This window comes from Poeciliopsis prolifica, unplaced genomic scaffold, assembly GCF_027474105.1.
Source record: "Poeciliopsis prolifica strain line A6 unplaced genomic scaffold, Auburn_PproV2 SCAFFOLD046, whole genome shotgun sequence".
Classification (NCBI taxonomy): domain Eukaryota; kingdom Metazoa; phylum Chordata; class Actinopteri; order Cyprinodontiformes; family Poeciliidae; genus Poeciliopsis; species Poeciliopsis prolifica.
Genome location: NW_026562421.1, coordinates 4,165,001 through 4,182,960, shown reverse-complemented (window position 1 = coordinate 4,182,960; position 17,960 = coordinate 4,165,001). Strand labels below are relative to the sequence as shown.

At 42.6% G+C, this 17,960-nt stretch overlaps 1 protein-coding gene across 1 annotated transcript; it reads left to right on the top strand.

The window, feature by feature from the left end:
* The first annotated feature begins 6,460 nt into the window (after positions 1–6,460).
* On the top strand, positions 6,461–11,182 carry LOC129377007 (macrophage mannose receptor 1-like). Its single transcript, XM_055056734.1, has 6 exons — positions 6,461–6,497; positions 6,569–6,747; positions 8,862–9,072; positions 10,067–10,399; positions 10,861–10,961; positions 11,078–11,182. Exons 1-6 carry the CDS (start codon positions 6,461–6,463, stop codon positions 11,180–11,182), a joined length of 966 nt encoding a protein of 321 aa, XP_054912709.1.
* Positions 11,183–17,960: the final 6,778 nt, after the last annotated feature.

Here is a 17,960-nt window from a genome sequence, read left to right as displayed (position 1 = left end):
CCGGCGCCGCCCGCATCGCCCGGCGCCGCCCGCTCCGCCCGGCGCCGCCCGCTCCGCCCGGCGCCGCCCGCATCGCCCGGCGCCGCCCGCTCCGCCCGGCGCCGCCCACTCGGCCCGGCCTCCAAGCCTTGGCTTTGGTTCGTCTCTAACTTTATTAAAGCTTTCTCAAAACCAACCAGACGCATCCGAGCTGCAGAGAAGACGTTTTCAGATCTTCTTCAGGTCCAGGCAGTCGGCGCCTTCACAGAGTCCAGTTTAGAGATTTTCTCTTTCGTTTCTTTATTTTAGCACAGAAAACAAACGTTTTCTTAATGGAGACCATCTGAGACTGCCTCTAAGTAAACGGGGAGCCTGTGTTTAGGCATGGAGGAGTTTTTAGAAAAGCATCAAATAATTGGCCAAAACATCCTGAAAGGGATCCACAACCAGTTGGACATGTTGGCCTGAATATGTTTTCATTTTCCTATCAACCTAAAAGTTATATTTTAGAAAATATATATAATTTTGTTCACTTCTGAAAGTTGCCAGTTTTATTCTATTTGTTTTTTTTACTTGTTCAATAAGACGTGATAACAGCGACTAGAGCCTGAAACCAGTCGGTCATAGAGGATGATGATGATGATGATGACGCCCCCATGGTTTCCATGTGCCATCAAACACATGGTGTTAGCTCCTGCTAACACCTTTAGCGGGAGCTAACACTGTTAGCGGTAGCTAAAACAAACACAAACCAAATTGAACCAAATGAATGGTGGTTTAAAGTGATGATGGATCTTCAGGTCGTTGTAAAACCCTCCGGTTGTGTCTGAAAACGGTTTTGACCCCAGTTCTGCTCGGGCACAGCCTGAATCAGGACGTCTCTGCAGCATTCACTCTCCAGTTGCTGTTTCCAGCAGCAGCAACACAAACTCAGATTTTTCATCCGACTTTTTGCTCTTCCTCAGTTTGGTCCTCGTTTTCATTTCCTGTCATCGTTTCTGTCTTCGCTTCTCCTTCAATGAGCTGCAGTTAAAATCAATGTTCTGACTGGAAGGAGCTAACGCTGCGTCACATAGCATTCTGCATTTACCCAGGATGCATTGCTGCCCAATCAACACTCTTTCATTTCAATGTAGAAGAACCAAACCTACCGAGTTTTACTGAGTTGTTTTTACATCTAAACTAAATGTTAACTGATGGTGGATCCTCTGAAACCCTGAAGACGACCAATCAGAAGGGAGCTTTATTTTATTAATCATGATGTTCCTCTGAGTCTGAGATGTTTTTAAAATTTCTCACAGCATCACCGTTTTGTCCAAAAGCAGAAGAGTAGCAGTCGGGTCCAGTCAGTAGAAACGTCCAGTTCCCTCCTGTTCACCTGCAGCGGTGCACCGGCTGATGGAGCCGGAGCTCCAGCAGAACCTTCAGAACCTTTAGAACCTTCAGAACATTCAGAACCTTCAGAACCTTTAGAACCTTCAGAACATTCAGAACCTTCAGAACCTTTAGAACCTTCAGAGCCTTTAGAACCTTCAGAACCTTTAGAACCTTCAGAACATTCAGAACCTTCAGAACATTCAGAACATTCAGAACCTTCAGAACATTCAGAACATTCAGAACCTTCAGAACATTCAGAACATTCAGAACATTCAGAACCTTCAGAACCTTTACTACCTTCAGAACCTTTAGAACCTTCAGAACATTCAGAACCTTCAGAACCTTCTCCCGTTCAGGAGGAATGACCACAGATTAAAAACGTAGAAATGGTTTTTAGTGGATATTCCATATTTTATTTTCCGCTCTATAAGTCTCCCTAGTTTTTCATAAATCTTGGCTCGTCCTGCATTTTATTGTCAGGATTAATTTATAGATGTTATATTTTTTGACTGATTGGTTAAATATGAGTTCATACGAACCAAGGACCAAACGTTGTCGTCTGCAGCCGTGAGGAAAGAAGACACTTTGCTGAAAGTTTGGAGCTGCAGGATCAGTTTGAACATAAGGATGTGCTGCTGCTTTTCTAACAGCAGTGCGTTCAGATGGCCATGTCTGTCGGTCGGCGCTACCTTTCCAAACTAGCAGTTACTTCTCCTTGGACGACTTTATTGGTCGTTCCTCATCCCTTCTTCTGTTTCTGGCGCCGTTTGGACCAATTTAAATTGTGACGCCACCAAATATGGATCATGTAATATTTTCTGTTGAGGTACAATTATGTGAAATAATTGTTAATTTAACCCAGATAAGCTGAATAATGAAGTTTACCTGCAGGCAGCGTGATGTTACTCATCGATCCGATGTGATCAGTCTGGCTGTCGCTTCACAAGCAGCATGTTAACATGAACTTCCTCTGATAAAAGTCAGAGGAATTTAATTGAAATAACAGGAATAGATAAATCATAGAATCTGCCATGAAAGTCGTGGTTTATCAGATCAAACTGGAAATTGATCTCTAATTTCCAGTCTGACAGATTCTGTTTCTGTCCTGTCAGATCTGGTCCAGCAGACCAGAGGCACCAAACACCTCCATTCCTTTTGATTTCATGTTTTTTTGAGTTATAGTCATTGCTGTTGCACTTTTCTTCTGTTGTCTTTATGTTTTAATTTACTGTGACTGTAAAACATGCACTAGAGGCAGACTGGACGGGTCTGTCAGGTTCTGCAGCCTAACTGGACCTCATGAACCGCCAACATGTTGATGGGTTCTGAGCTGCAGGTTCTGGATCGTCACTATCCGCTTCAGCTGCCTGCCAGTCGGTGGGCTTCGGTTTGCACTAATTTAATGTCTAATTGCTTTCATTGTTCCTCCGGGACCCACTTTGGAGGGGGGCCTGACGTAACACATCGGTCCATGAAATGCATCCATGGGTCATTTCATTCTCACCAATGAAAGAAAACATACAGCAGCAGCTGCTCTGTTTCCTACAAATGAGGATTCATGAGGAAAGATGCGCGCACAGCTTCATACATCCAGATATTTTTGCGCCGCACTTTTCTAAATCTTTTTGAAGTTTCAGTGTGAAAACAGCCTCTCTTTTATGCCTGAGGCTCCTGGTGTTTCATGCCTGAGGCTCCTGGTGTTTCATGCCTGAGGCTCCTGGTGTTTTATGCCTGAGGCTCCTGGTGTTTCATGCCTGAGGCTCCTGGTGTTTCATGCCTGAGGCTCCTGGTGTTTCATGCCTGAGGCTCCTGGTGTTTTATGCCTGAGGCTCCTGGTGTTTCATGCCTGAGGCTCCTGGTGTTTCATGCCTGAGGCTCCTGGTGTTTCATGCCTGAGGCTCCTGGTGTTTCATGCCTGAGGCTCCTGGTGTTTCATGCCTGAGGCTCCTGGTGTTTCATGCTTGAGGCTCCTGGTGTTTCATGCCTGAGGCTCCTGGTTTCATGCCTGAGGCTCCTGGTGTTTCATGCCTGAGGCTCCTGGTGTTTCATGCTTGAGGCTCCTGGTGTTTCATGCCTGAGGCTCCTGGTGTTTCATGAATGAGGCTCCTGGTGTTTCATGCTTGAGGCTCCTGGTGTTTCATGCCTGAGGCTCCTGGTGTTTCATGCCTGAGGCTCCTGGTGTTTCATGCTTGAGGCTCCTGGTGTTTCATGCCTGAGGCTCCTGGTGTTTCATGCCTGAGGCTCCTGGTGTTTCATGCCTGAGGCTCCTGGTGTTTCATGCCTGATGAGGCTCCTGGTGTTTCATGCCTGAGGCTCCTGGTTTCATGCTTGAGGCTCCTGGTGTTTCATGCCTGAGGCTCCTGGAGTTTCATGCCTGAGGCTCCTGGTGTTTCATGCTTGAGGCTCCTGGTGTTTCATGCCTGAGGCTCCTGGTGTTTCATGCCTGAAGCTCCTGGTGTTTCATGCTTGAGGCTCCTGGTGTTTCATGCCTGAGGCTCCTGGTGTTTCATGCCTGAGGCTCCTGGTGTTTCATGCCTGAGGCTCCTGGTGTTTCATGCCTGAGGCTCCTGGTGTTTCATGCCTGAGGCTCCTGGTGTTTCATGCTTGAGGCTCCTGGTGTTTCATGCCTGAGGCTCCTGGTGTTTCATGCCTGAGGCTCCTGGTGTTTCATGCCTGAGGCTCCTGGTGTTTCATGCTTGAGGCTCCTGGTGTTTCATGCCTGAGGCTCCTGGTGTTTCATGCCTGAGGCTCCTGGTGTTTCATGCCTGAGGCTCCTGGTGTTTCATGCCTGAGGCTCCTGGTGTTTCATGCCTGAGGCTCCTGGTGTTTCATGCTTGAGGCTCCCGGTGTTTCATGCCTGAGGCTCCTGGTGTTTCATGTCTGAGGCTCCTGGTGTTTCATGCCTGAGGCTCCTGGTGTTTCATGCCTGAGGCTCCTGGTGTTTCATGCCTGAGGCTCCTGGTGTTTCATGCCTGAGGCTCCTGGTGTTTCATGCCTGAGGCTCCTGGTGTTTCATGCCTGAGGCTCCCGGTGTTTCATGTTGGATTGTTTCCATACATTTTGCTCTCATTCCAAAATGAAACAAATCATAAGAACAAGCTGGAACTGAGTAGAATTTTTTATTTTTAATCAGGTCAGTTTAGTGGATTATTTGTGATTTATAGGCACATGTCTGTATATGAACTCAAATGTTGGTCTGAAGTTTTATTATAGGATATTTTATAAATTTATTTTGCGTTTTGTTGCCGGAGCTTGTGGACATCATACAGTTTGATGTTATTTGGGGCATTGTTATGATCTGGGACCTGCAAAGGAAGTTATTTTACATTTTGTCAAATATTTCAACTGGTTTCCTGCATATTTGCTTTGCGGTTTGTTTTCTGCATAACCGTCAGAAAAATGAAGATACAAACTCGTCTCTCTGGACCTGGAGAGAAAGTCTGTTCTGTGCCTTCACTGTTATCAAAATAAAGTTCCTGTTTTGTTCCCACAGACTGAGTTTTGTTTTGTGTTTCCAAAGTGTGGGGCGCTGCCCTGCCCCTGAAGGGGGTGCTGCGCTGCCCCTGATGGGGGCGCTGCGCTGCCCCTGATGGGGGCGCTGCGCTGAGTTTACTGTGTTGTATTTTGTGAAATCGTAACAGCTTGTTATAAGTACAAGTTAAAACATACAGATATAGTATGTACTGTTTAATACATACAATCAGAGAGTTGTAGTAGGACCTTTTTTATTTTATTATCAGTAGGATCTTAAATGTTTGTTCTCCTAAATAACAGTACATGAAGGCTCATGCATAAACCCACATGTTGTCTTTTGCTTTGCACCAAGTCCTATTATTTTAATCTGCCTCGCTGAGATGTAGAATATTTAACACAATGTTAAATGATTCTTTGTGGTTCTGAATATAATAAATCTCCAGAGGAAGATGTTTTGATTAATAGATTAATAAAAAGCTCAAATTCAGTTCAAATTGTTGCTGTTTATGTCTTTAGGGACAAAATGCATAAAATATTACATATTAAAGTTTATCCACATTTAAATTTAAGCACTTGTTTAAATAAATCCATTTACTCCACAATTGAATCTGCATGTGTACAGCTGTCCACCAGGGGGCGCCACATTGTTCTTAAAGGCTTCAAGAAATAAAAGGAGAAAAGAAAGAAAATAAATAAAAAGCCAAATGATTCGACCTGAATAAATAAATAGTGACCAGAAATATCATTTCAACTCATCTACATGTGTTTATATACTTCAGGCAAAAATACAAACTATATGGATTTTAAAAAATTGTATTTTATGTGAATAGATTTTTAATTAACCCTTCATGATCTCTTATTTTTTGTGTGTTTTCTTGAATTCAGATTTCCATGACTTTTGGCTGTTTTCATGCAAAGGACATAAAATTTGGCCAAACTTTGTGAATCTGTTTGTTGGAACAAATTCTACTTTTCATGGTTTATATTCTGAAAATAATCAGCACAATTTTCAGTTTCAGACAAAGAACAGACGAGTTCAGTGGAGTCTGAGTCACTTCTGCATCTTCTGTCCTGTTGCCTCCATCCATATATTACAATTTGATTTCTGCTTGCAGGGTTTTCTGTGTTGAGATCCAATTGAATTATCAATCTTTATTGTTTCCTAGAGAAATGGAGCTTGCAAATTTTTCAGGTGATCTTAGCTTCATTTCAAATCTTTAATGTCAAATCTCAACATTTGAGAAGTTAAAGGTTCTTTTAACCTTCTCATCTTCACTAAATAATATTTCATGGGAATTTTGCATCCAATATTAACAGGCGGTGACATAAAAGTCTCCAACATCTGACTGCAGGATGTTTCCGGGTCAATCAGTGGTTCTGCGGGCCGCAGCTGTCTGACCGACTCTCAGGTGAAGATGCACATGAGGAAGTGAAGGCAGTGAAGACTCTGGAGTCAAATGAGAGATTTGGGATGTAAAATGTGTCTGATGAGGTTAAATATTAGGGAAAGCATCGTTATAAATGTCTGTCGTCTGAAATGCAAATAGTTTGTCCAAGATTTTGCATTTTCAGATGAAAAGCAGGAATCTGGATTTCTGCAGTCAGACTGGAGACCAGTGAATGTGCAGAGATGGAGAAAGTTCTGTGGTTCTTTGCTGCTGCATCAGGCAAGTTTTATTTCTGTGATTTATGGATTTTCCAGAAGAAATGTTGATGTGAAAATGTTTCTTCCCTGCAGCTCTGAGCGCCTCCCACCCTGAACGTCAGTACCATTTCGTTTACGAGCCAAAGAACTGGACCGACGCTCAGAGCTACTGCAGAGAAAACTACACCGACCTGGTCACCGTGGACAACGAAGACGTTGTGACGATCCTGAACAACATGGCCGATCTGCGGCAGATGGACTCCTCCGCTGTCGTAAAGTTTCTTTTTCTGTTTCTTTGCAAAGCTGATTTCAGGGACTTTTTTTACAGTATCTTTTATTGTGGGGGTTTTCCACCACATTTCAATATTTATTATTTTTGTCATATTTGGCTTTACATACATCCTTTGTGATATTTTCATTCTGAACAGACTGACTATGTTTTTTAGATGATAAAATCCCGTTTTAACTATTTGCTTAACATGTGGAATAAAAGTGAGCTCAGAGTTGAGAAGAACGCCGAGGCCTCTGACTTATTTTGAAGGTTTAAAAGATGCAGTTTGTAATTTTGAATTATAATTTCTTTCTGATCTTCTGGTCCAATGACTAAAAGTTCTGTTTCGTCCTGGTTGAGCAGGAGAAAGTTCTGCAGCATCCAGGTCTTTATGTGTGAAATGCAATGAAAACGTGCAGCGATGGCTGGAGGTCGTCTCGAGACAACGACGGGTAAATCTGAGTGTCGTCAGCAGAACCGTGGAAACTGAGTCCTGGTTCCTGATGAATCCACCAAGCAGCAACATGTAAACATTAAACAGCAGAGGGTCTAAAACAGAGCCTTGTGGGACGCCATAGTTAACATCATGGACCTGTGAGAAATGTGGACCGACCATAAAAGTTCTCTCTGTGAGGCAGGAGCAGAACAGAACCAGAACCGACTAGATGCTGTAATCTGAGAGCTTGTGAATCCAGATTACACCTAAAATCGTTTACAGTTTTTAAAAGGTCTGTCTCTGTTCTGTGATTCGTCCTGAAACCACATTGATACTTTTCTAAAATACCACTTAGTTAAAAAAGTATTTAATTGAATAAAAACAAGTTTAATGTAATGTTTGTGCATCTTATGTAGCTTTAATCTCTTCAGTTATTTACGAAATGTTTAGGAGCAAATATTGGGTTTTTCTTCCAGAGGACCATTTGTGAGGTCAGACACTGATGTGGGATAAGAAGGTCTGGCTGTCAGTCTGCGCTTTAATTCACCACACAGTTGAAGTCAATACTCTGTGTTCTTCCACACCAAACCCAGACTCCTCCGTCAGGTTCGGGTCAAGAACAATTTGAGCCGTCCAGCCGCGTTGGGACGGCTGACTCCCGGCTCATTCCCGGCTCATTCCCGGTGCGCGCCCGGCGTCGCTCCATCCAGCTGTCTGCACTGTAAGACCTGAATGCATCTGTGTGGACCAATTCCATGAAGGACATCTCTTAACCTGCAGCCCCTTCTCTCACAAACGTTTGCAGAAGCAGATTGAACGTGTCAACTCTCATTTTGGGGAAATCTGATGTATTTTTGCGTGTTTCGGTCGGAGAACAAACATCTGGATGTTTCTCAGTGTCTCTCCGCCTTTGGGATGCAGTCAGATGAGGGAGCAGCAGGAAAGATGCAGAAACGTAGCGACGAGCCTCAGAAGGAGGCCGTTGCTGAGACGGGAACGGTCCAGTTAATATGCAAGGCAGCAGCTTCAGGTCAAAATGCAAAGCGACACTGAGGAACTGCCAGAAACTCCCATTAAACCACATCAAATCCTCTAATCCTGGGGTTTAGGTTTGTGTCATTGTGCCAGTTTATCAGCTTTATTTACATCAGGTTTGCAATGGTGATGACTCCTGGACCTCCTGATAACTAATGGAAATGAACTGACTGCATCCCAGGAGCAGAACCAGGACTGGAGCTAAAATCTCAAGATGAAGGCAAAACCTGGAGTCTGGATCCCAGTTTTGTTATGGGACGAAAATGATTCTTCCAAATCATTTTCTTTTGCATGATTCTGTTATTTTTTTGTTACTTATTAGAATTATTGTCACTTTGGTCCTGAAAATATCACCTAACTTATATTTTGGTCTGTCTGATGATGAAATGTCTAAATCTGAAGTGATTGATCATGTGATCAGTTACTCGGGACTTTAGATCATTTTGCTGAGTCATTTGTTGGAAAGCTACTTTTTACTTTTACTTTGTTAAAAACATGTTGAAGCACAGTTGTGCAGGTTTTCTGCTCCTCTGCTCACAGGTTTTCTGTTTTCTGATGTTCAGTAACTTTTGAATTGAATAGTTTGCGATAGAAGCGACAGACTGTGATGCTGAATGTGACTGAACTGGTCTGGTTTCCAACAGGCCTGGATCGGTTTGTACCACAATGAGGTCAGATGGAAGTGGTTCTCTGAAGGTTTTTACCGGAGTGATGAGCTGAACTGGCAGAAATGGGAGTGGAGGGAGCCAAACCTCCAATGGTACATCCCGTCATGTGGGGCGATGGACAAAGCTGGGTGGTGGTACGATGTGTTGTGTGGGATGAACAAATACCCGATCTGCTACAATGAGTCAGGTAAGAATCTGGTTTCATTTCGTCTTCCTGCTTCTTGGTTACAGTTTAGCTAGTTTTTATAAATACTTTTACCATTTGGGGGCCAACAGGCACAAAGCTCAGCAAAATGTAATTATTGCAGAATATATTAATAAAACCAATTAATATCATAATAGATAAACATGAAACAAAACTTTCATATTCAGTTAAAAAAGGAGAAGAAAAAAAGCGAAATTCATTAAATCCGACTCACAGCAAAGCTAAATACACATCAAATAACATCAAATAATCATCATCAAATAATATTTAAGCATACAAAAGTTATCTTGAACCTCTACTTGAGCGGCCATCAATAATCCTGAGGACCACAAAATGGTTCTAACAGGCCGGACTTGGCCCACGGGCCTCAAGTTGAAGACCTGATTTCACCTGACCAGGAGAAAGAAAATGCTTTGTCTTCTTCAAACACGCAGTTTATTACAATATTTATAAAACAGAAACATATTTATGCTTTCTGTAGATAATATTACCTGCTCCAGACTCCCCCTAGTGGCGTGGAGCAAGTTTGCAGCGTTTATCTGTGCCATAGTTTTAGTATTTTCCAACATTTTATCTTTTGCTTCTATTTCCTGGAGTTGCAGCATTTTCTGTTTTCATTTCTTTTGTTCATTGAAGGATTTTGCTGCTTTTTTCTGTGATTGCATAACAGGATTCAAGAGTCTAAATAAAAAAAATTGCTTTTACATTCATAAGCAAAAATATCTCAAATTAGTACACAAACACTTTAATTTCCATTGCAGAAACTCAGAAAAGGACAAATTTAGCTGGCTGCTTTGTGAATAAATGTTGACATGTTGAAGTTTTGGTTGTTGATAAAAGGTCTTCAGGCCTTCAGATACAGGCTCTTATTTTGAAGTTAGATGTAAAGAAAATCTTTTCTTGGGTTCAGTCAGCAGCTGTCATCCAACATAAGTCAGACAGAAACCAAAGTGATTCTAGTTTCTGTGGTTTTCAGAAGAGGAGACGAGCGTTGTCTTCGTGAACGCCGAGATGAACTGGGAAGAGGCTCAGAGCTTCTGCAGGGATCACTACACTGACCTGGCCTTTCCCAGGAGCCAGGCAGAGAACGAGGAGATAGCAGCAGAGATACCAGGCGGCGTGTTGGGCTGGATCGGCCTCTACAGAGAGTCCTGGAAGTGGTCGGACGGACACATGTATCTGTTTCAGAACTGGCTAGAGGCCAAACCTGACAGTCAGAGCGAGCTTTGCAGCGTTGCCAGATTTAGCAGCTCTGGCGGCTGGGACGACTGGAACTGTGACAAACTGAAGCCATTTATCTGCCATGAAGGTGAGCTGCTCCTCAGTCTGAGCTTAATGGAAACGTGAAGGTCAGTTTGTGATGCTAGAAGGTAAAACTCTTCTGTAGAAGAAGATTGGTTCATTCTCTAACTTTTCTGCTAAATTGTTATAACGTTACAGTGAACCTCTGCTGAACTCTATTGTTCTGACCAAAACTCCTAAGAATGTATGCAAACGGCTTAATGGAGAAGCACTGTTGTGATGACGTCTGAAAGGGGCGTGTCAGGAAGTGTAGGAGGTCTTAAAGAGACAGAGGCCAATTTCAAAATGAAAGGTCAAAGTTCAGTTGGAGGAAACAGTGACTTGATTGTGTAAAACACTGACTCTGTCTCTCCGACGCCAGAACTGTCTCTCTGCAAACAGCATTCACATCCGGGACCCAGAGTCTCTTTTCTAAAATACTTTTCTCCCCTTAACTCTAATAAAATGTTATAAATATTTGTTTTAAAGACCCTCAACCCTTCACAACACAAGTGGTGAAAGTGAAGCTGGTGTTGAACTCGGCTCTGGATCTGAACGACCCGGCGGTTCTGGAAAACATGAAGGCGGAGGTAAAACATCCCAGAACTCTGAGTTTTAGCATTTAAGCACAAATATCATTGAATCTAGAAAACTTTGAAATGTGTCAGTGAAATGTTGGGATGAATCAGTAACTGCTGTGTTTCAGCTCCGCCTGATGCTGGATCAGCAGGGCCCAGACGTCAAGCTGAGCTGGAAGAAACAGCAGGACGGAAAAATCTTCCACCAGGAGGAAGAGGAGAAGCTGCAGTGAGACGACGACAAGCTGATGAGACTTTCTCAGCTCTTCTAACATGTTTTAAAATGAAAAATTTGTAAATCCATATTAACAGCAAAATGATGCGGTGATGTGAGATTTTCTTTTAGTCACAGTTATTCAACGTGTTTGAAACATTATTCAAACCTGATCAGTTTAAATCGCTGAGTTTTCAGTTTGATTCATGCATCTCTGCAGTCAGGCTCACCAGTTTTGATTTACTTTTGCGTTTCCTCTATGATCACTTCTGGGTTTGTTGTTGTCATTTAGGTCTTGCCATATTCAGATAATGTTTCCCTTTTGGTTTGTTGATCGTTTTCATCTTTAGTTCACCTCGGTTTATGTTAAATATCCTCCTGCCGTCTTTCTAACAGCTGTTTCACTCCTCTGATTCGCTCACCTGGTTCTGATCTCATTAGCCATTAGCCTGCCTCCCTATTAGAGCTCTCTGGTTTGTATTGTTCATTGCATGTCCTGTTAACAGCATTGTATGTCTTAATTTTTTGGTTATTAAAATCATCTGGCTTCATCTTTGTGGTTCTGTCCAAATAAAACCAAACAGGAAACTGTAACAGGACGCCATGTTTATTCCTGACCATGAGTTCTGCACGTCTGCACCACTGCTGCAGAATCAACACGCCTGTTTCAGCAGCAGTGTAGTATTCTGCTGCATATATACATAAAGGTTCCCACACATCAGCATGCTGGGTGTTTGAAACAGAGAGTGAAACTGACAGCTTGACCTTCATACTGACTGATTTGGTTCACAATTATCAGACCAGATGGAGTTTGAAAATTTCATCCCATTGGGAACAACAATGGGTCAGATGTTCCCAATGGGAAATTTAAATGTTGTAGTTAAATCTTGCAGGATGGATGAATAGTTCATTAATTCAGATTCTTATTTAGTCTTATTCTTACTTATTGTGTGACAGGATTTGATAGTCCAAAGACCTCCTCACATTTAGACCCATGTGTTTTATTAGACTGGCAGGAAATCCATCCATCCATCGTCTGCCGTTCATCCGGGTCGGGTCGCGGGGTCAGCAGCTTCAGAATGGATCCCGAGATACTTGAACTCTTCCTGGGGGAAGACACTGTGCCTAGAAATTCTGTCCATGAAAGTAATGAACAGAATCGGTGACAATGCCCTGGCGGAGTCCAACCCACCGGGAACGAGCCCGACTTATTGCCGGCGATGTGGACCAGACTCTGACACCGGTCATCCAGGGACCTGACAGCCCGTATCAAAGGGCCCGGTACCCCAGACTCCTGGAGAACCCCCACAGGGCACCCCGAGGGACACGGTCGAACGCCTTCCCCAAGTCTACAAAACACATGTGGGTGTTTTGTAGACTTGGGTTGGGCGAACTCCCAGAACCCTCCAGGACCTGCTGAAGGTGTAGAGATGGTCCAGTGTTTCCCGACCAGACCAGAACCAAACTGCTCTTCCTGAATCCGAGGTTCAACTATCCAACACACCGTCCTCTCCAGGACCCCCGAATAGACCTTTCCAGGGAGGCTTAAGACTGTGACCCCCTATAATGGAGCACAGCCTCCGGTCCCCCGTTTTGAACAGGGACACCAGCCAGGTCTGCCAATCCAGGGGAACTGCCCCCGATGTCCATGCGATACTGCAGAGTCGCATCAACCAACACAACCCTACAACATGCAGAGCCTTAATAAACTCCAGGTTTCAAACTGACTCACGTTTTTAGAGGAAACTTTTTGTTTTCCTGAACTAATTCCAACATTTTGTTAGTCTGATGCTGCAAAGACTTTTTAAATGTTCACTTTTTTCTCTCTCCACTGTGAAGTTTTTAAAACCATTTGCATGATGTTTGCAATCATGCAATGGTTCCAAGCATCAGGACACAGGTTTGTCCTGAACAGAGTAAACACCTCATGATGAAGTCATGCAAATTTGCTGTCTTTGGATTTTCTCTGTACAGTGAGAATTGGACCTGAAACGCAGATCTGCAGACTCTGGTTCCCTCTGCTCTGCGTGTAAAACAAACAAAACGACTATAAAACAATGTTTGATGATAGTGAGGAGAGACAAACTTCCTTTTAACTCCAGAATATTGTAAAGTATGTCGTATTTGGGCTGATAAGTCACAACAGTCTTCAATATTCAACAACGCTGCGAGAATCACTGTTAAACCCTTTATTAGGAGAAATAAAGGGTTCCCTCTGAAATATTCTCTTTTTAGGTTTAGGACAGGTTGTCATTCTAGTGTTCAAACCACAAAACAAATAGGCAAAAGATATATTTATATGTTTATCTGTACGTGTTTGTACAGATTGTCCTGTCAATGGTTTACTATTATAGACTGATACCAGTCAAATATTCAGGAGTGAAACTCCATGTCTTCATTTGCTGATTCACATATAAACTACATTTTCCCCCCAACATAGAAACATTTGATTCCTGACATTCTGTCTGGGTGCCTCAAGGACCCAGACAGATTCACTCTTTGTTCAGATGTAGTAAAAATTCAGTAAAGACCAAAGTTATTTATTGATTGAAGGTTGTCTTTCATTATTTCCTCTGATTGTTTTGAAGACTTTGCAGCCTCTTCTCTTCATAATCCTGGACTCTTGAAAACTCATGGAAGTTGGAATCCAACCTGCACAGAGAAGTCGGGTCTGACTCTGATATTAATTCATGAACATGTTATAAAAATGTCGTCTTAATTCAGAACATTTGCACCGAAACATGAACTCTATAATGAGAGATTTCCATCAAAATGAAACCTTTGAGTTGGGTCAGTTTTATGAAAGCACAGCATCATGAAAAATGACCTTCAATGATCACTCTCTTCAGGAGATTATTTGAAATCATTTTTCAAGTTTGTGGCGTAGAAATATTTGAAGTAATGTGCCGGATGTGGCTGTCAGTGGCTCCGTCTGACGGGCCCGGATCAGTCGGTACCGTGATGTGCTCAGCTGCAGGCGGAGGTTTCAGATGGAGGCTGCAGACGTTGAGCCAAACCCGGCCCGGTACACAGCGGACCGCGCTCACAAGTATTACAATGGCTGCTGGAACGACGTTCCCTGCCAGTGGCTGTATGAATTCATCACCAGTGGTGAGATTTTATATCAAATCCAGATTTAATAACTGGCAAGAAGAATTTTATTTTTAAGGTTTGCTCATGAATAAATGTAGGGAAGCAGATATATATTGGTAAATATCAGTAAATAAAGCAGTATTAATATCAGACATCAGTATTAATCTGCTTAAGCTTAGAAAATTTACCACTTGCAGTAATAAGTCATGATTCTGCCAAAATGGGGAAACTCAATATCTGAAATTATATTTAATGTAACAATAACAATAAAATTGATCATCCTTGTTAGTTTAAGAGATAAATTCCCACTTTGTACATCATTTTGTCCAGACGGGCCGACAGGAGGCCCGTCTGGACTCGCTGCACGGTTCCGCTCAGGCTGCTGTGATCAGGATGTTATGAAGAAAATGTATTTTCCACTTGGTCCAGAAAGCTACTCTCGTGTTTTGTGACCTGCAGCAGCACAGCGGCTCTGGCTACTGCACACGGCCCAAAGAAAAGCTGCCATGTTTCTGCATCACTTCAAGATTCCTGCTGGTCCAGAAAAGACACAAACCACGACATCAGTGAAGACAATGTCCAGGGGAAAGAGGACATTTGGACACCCTATGAATGATTTCGAGCCATTTCAGATACAAACATGAGTGTTAAGAGAAACTTGATTAACTGTTGACTGATTGCATGGAGGTGAGTCACAAATCAAAAACAGATGAAAGCCTGGAACTGGAGGCGTTTCAACCCGTCTCTTTGCTTCTCTTCTGGTCTGTTTCCAGGACAGGACGCATCATTTTTCTCCATGAGCGGATCAGTGAACTGGGCCGACGCTCAGAGCTACTGCAGGCTGCAGCACACAGACCCGGCCGGCGTCAGGAGCCTGCAGGAGAACGAGCGGACCTGCAGGTCTGACCGTCTGGACCGGCCTCCACAAAGACACCTGGTCCAACAGAAACCTGTTCCTGTTTTCCTCCTGTGCATCAGGACAGACATAAGGATGGGCATAAGGACGGACATCAGGACAGACATCAAGACATCAGGACAGACATAAGGACAGACATCAGGACGGGCATCAGGACAGACATCAGGACATCAGGACAGACATCAGGACATCAGGACAGGCGCCAGGCAGCGCGGAGATTCAGCCGTCTGGTCGGTGGGAGGACCGTCCTTCCTCTGGTTGGACCAAAGGACAAAAGAGGACGACACGCCAGAAATGACCTTGAATCTGATCAAACGTAATGATTCAAGTCTTTTCTAAACATGCAACATTTTGAAACCGGAGCATGTTTATAAAGGTAATGCCTCCCTCTATAAATTCTTTTTTGTTATTTCTTTTTTCCCTTTTTCCTGTTCCTTGTTTTTTCTTTCTATTTTCTTTATTTTACTTTCTTTTTTTTCTAACTCTTTCTCTGCCAACACTGATAATGTTCTGCACTAGTAAATAAAAAACCTATAAACATCATAACAATAACCTTAAACAATATTTGTGTCATTTTTACTGTCTGTTTATGAACCAAACCTTCATCCATAGCCCAGTCTAAACGGGGACAGCGCCCCCTGCTGGACGCAGTTAATCTGCACCATGTAAACCAGTTTCATTGATGCAATAAACGTTTTTAATCTAACAGTAAAAATCATATCAGCCCTCAATATTTCATGGTTTTAAATTTTAAATCGGCCATTTTTGTTTTCAACATGTGGAAAATCGGATTCTGTCACATTTAGTGTTCCATATCATTAAACTAACTGTAATATTGCTCAACAATTATTAGAATTAACACAACATGCAGTTTCTAAATGATTTCATTCAGTAAGGAAACAAAAAACCTTTGTGTTTATTTATTGGTAGTTTGATTTCAACCATTAAATGTGGACCAATAACACATAAACACACTGTAATAACTTTAAGTCTTTATAAGAAACTCAGAGTTTAAGAAATAAAAGAAAAAAATTAACTCTTCAGTTTCCATTTTGGCTCAATAGAGTATTTTTTTTATTGAATTTGAAAAAGGATGTCAGTTTTTATAGCAGAGCTTTTGCAAAGGCATTCATGTTTTTATTTAATTCTCATTTCTAAATATTAATGTTTGTGACGGGTCGGATCGGGTCCCACAAGTTTGTTGACAGAGTGAAGGAGGAACAGAAGCAGTTCTGGATGAAATCTGATATTCAAACACCAGACGACCCGTTTGAGTCAGACACACCCTGGAGATCGGCCTATCCAAAGTAAACAGGCTCTGATGAGTCAGCAGTTTGCTGGAATTAAAAATTATAATGAGGTCAGAGTCGATTAGTTTGACTCTTGAAAAGCTTCCAATCAAACAGCTTAAAGTCATTAAAATGGTTAAACTGAGAGGCTCCAGTTATGTCTGATCCTGGGTTGTTGGTTCAATTCCTTTATGCTTTTGTTGAGTTAGTAAATACTTTTATTCATCTACTTTCTTCACGTCTAAAACGTTCGGTCAGCAGATTGTTGAGCTGAACCAAAATATTATTAAAGGGAAATTATTTATGGGAAAATCTCTGGATATGCAAAAACACATTAAATTTAATAAACAATAATTAAAATATATTTTATCCCAAAGAGAAAGAAACACACCCAACATGTGTTTGAGGTCTGCTGGGGTTCAGTGACTGAAGCTCAGCTTGCATTAGTTCTATTTTATCACAAAGAATGAAAGTATCTCTAAATATGAGAGTTTAACCCGGAAACATTCGGGAACATTTGGAAACATGATGACGGCTGCGCATGTGGATCCGATGGCTGTTTGCTGCTTTGCCTCTGTTGTTCTAAGGATCAAATGATGGAAGATCAACAGAAGACAGATCAGATGAAACAGGAAGCCCAACCCTGAAGGCAGCTTCCTGGACAGGAACCAAATCCAGTTGCAACAATTCTGCTCCCAATAAACCAAGAAAATAATTCTGTTTGACTTTAAAGCTCTTCAATCCAAATGAAGTTTAATAAAGTCATTCATTCATATTTATGGATCTCAGAAATGAGAGGGAAAAAGTTTCCAGAAGTTTATGAAGCGATTGATCATCTTACCTAAAAAAACACACATAAGCAGCAACATGCAGAGAACAGCAGCAGAACTAAAACTTTAAACATTTGAGCTGCCAGATTCTGCAGACTTCACACAATCAGCCTGGAACATGAGCAGCTTTATCTGAATAAAACATGTCAGCATTCACAGTGCTCATAAAACTGAACACAGCAAACTTTACATTTGGTCAAATTTCATGATCACAACCATCATCAAATATATTGATCAATGTCTCTTTACTAATAAAAGCAGCTCTACGCAGTTTTAGCCTCGATTTAAAGGATCTCAGTGTTTCAGCTGTTTGGAGGTTTTCTGGAGGTTTGTTCCTGGTTCTGGTTCCGGTTCTGCAGAGCCGACTGGAGCCAGAAGACCTCAGAGTTCTGGAAGGTTGATCCAACAGCAGCAGATCTTTAATTCGTTCATTCACAGCAAATTCGCCAGAGTTCTGGTTTCCATGTTGGGACGTATGAGAGCAGTGGCGGTCCGGTGGGTCCAGGAGGGCCCGGTGGGTCCAGGAGGGACCGGTGGGTCCAGGAGGGTCCGGAGGGTCCAGGAGGGTCCAGGAGGCCCCGGTGGGTCCAGGAGGGCCCGGTGGGTCCAGGAGGGTCTTGTGGGTCCAGGAGGGACCGGTGGGTCCAGGAGAGTCCGATGGGTCCAGGA

Bases quoted from the DNA above. Each gene is read 5' to 3' on its own strand.
- LOC129377007 (XM_055056734.1), top strand. From the start codon at position 6,461: ATGGAGAAAGTTCTGTGGTTCTTTGCTGCTGCATCAG. The intron at 9,073-10,066 runs GTAAGAATCTGG...TGTGGTTTTCAG, and splicing joins GATCTGCTACAATGAGTCAG to AAGAGGAGACGAGCGTTGTC. The intron at 10,400-10,860 runs GTGAGCTGCTCC...TTTGTTTTAAAG, and splicing joins GCCATTTATCTGCCATGAAG to ACCCTCAACCCTTCACAACA.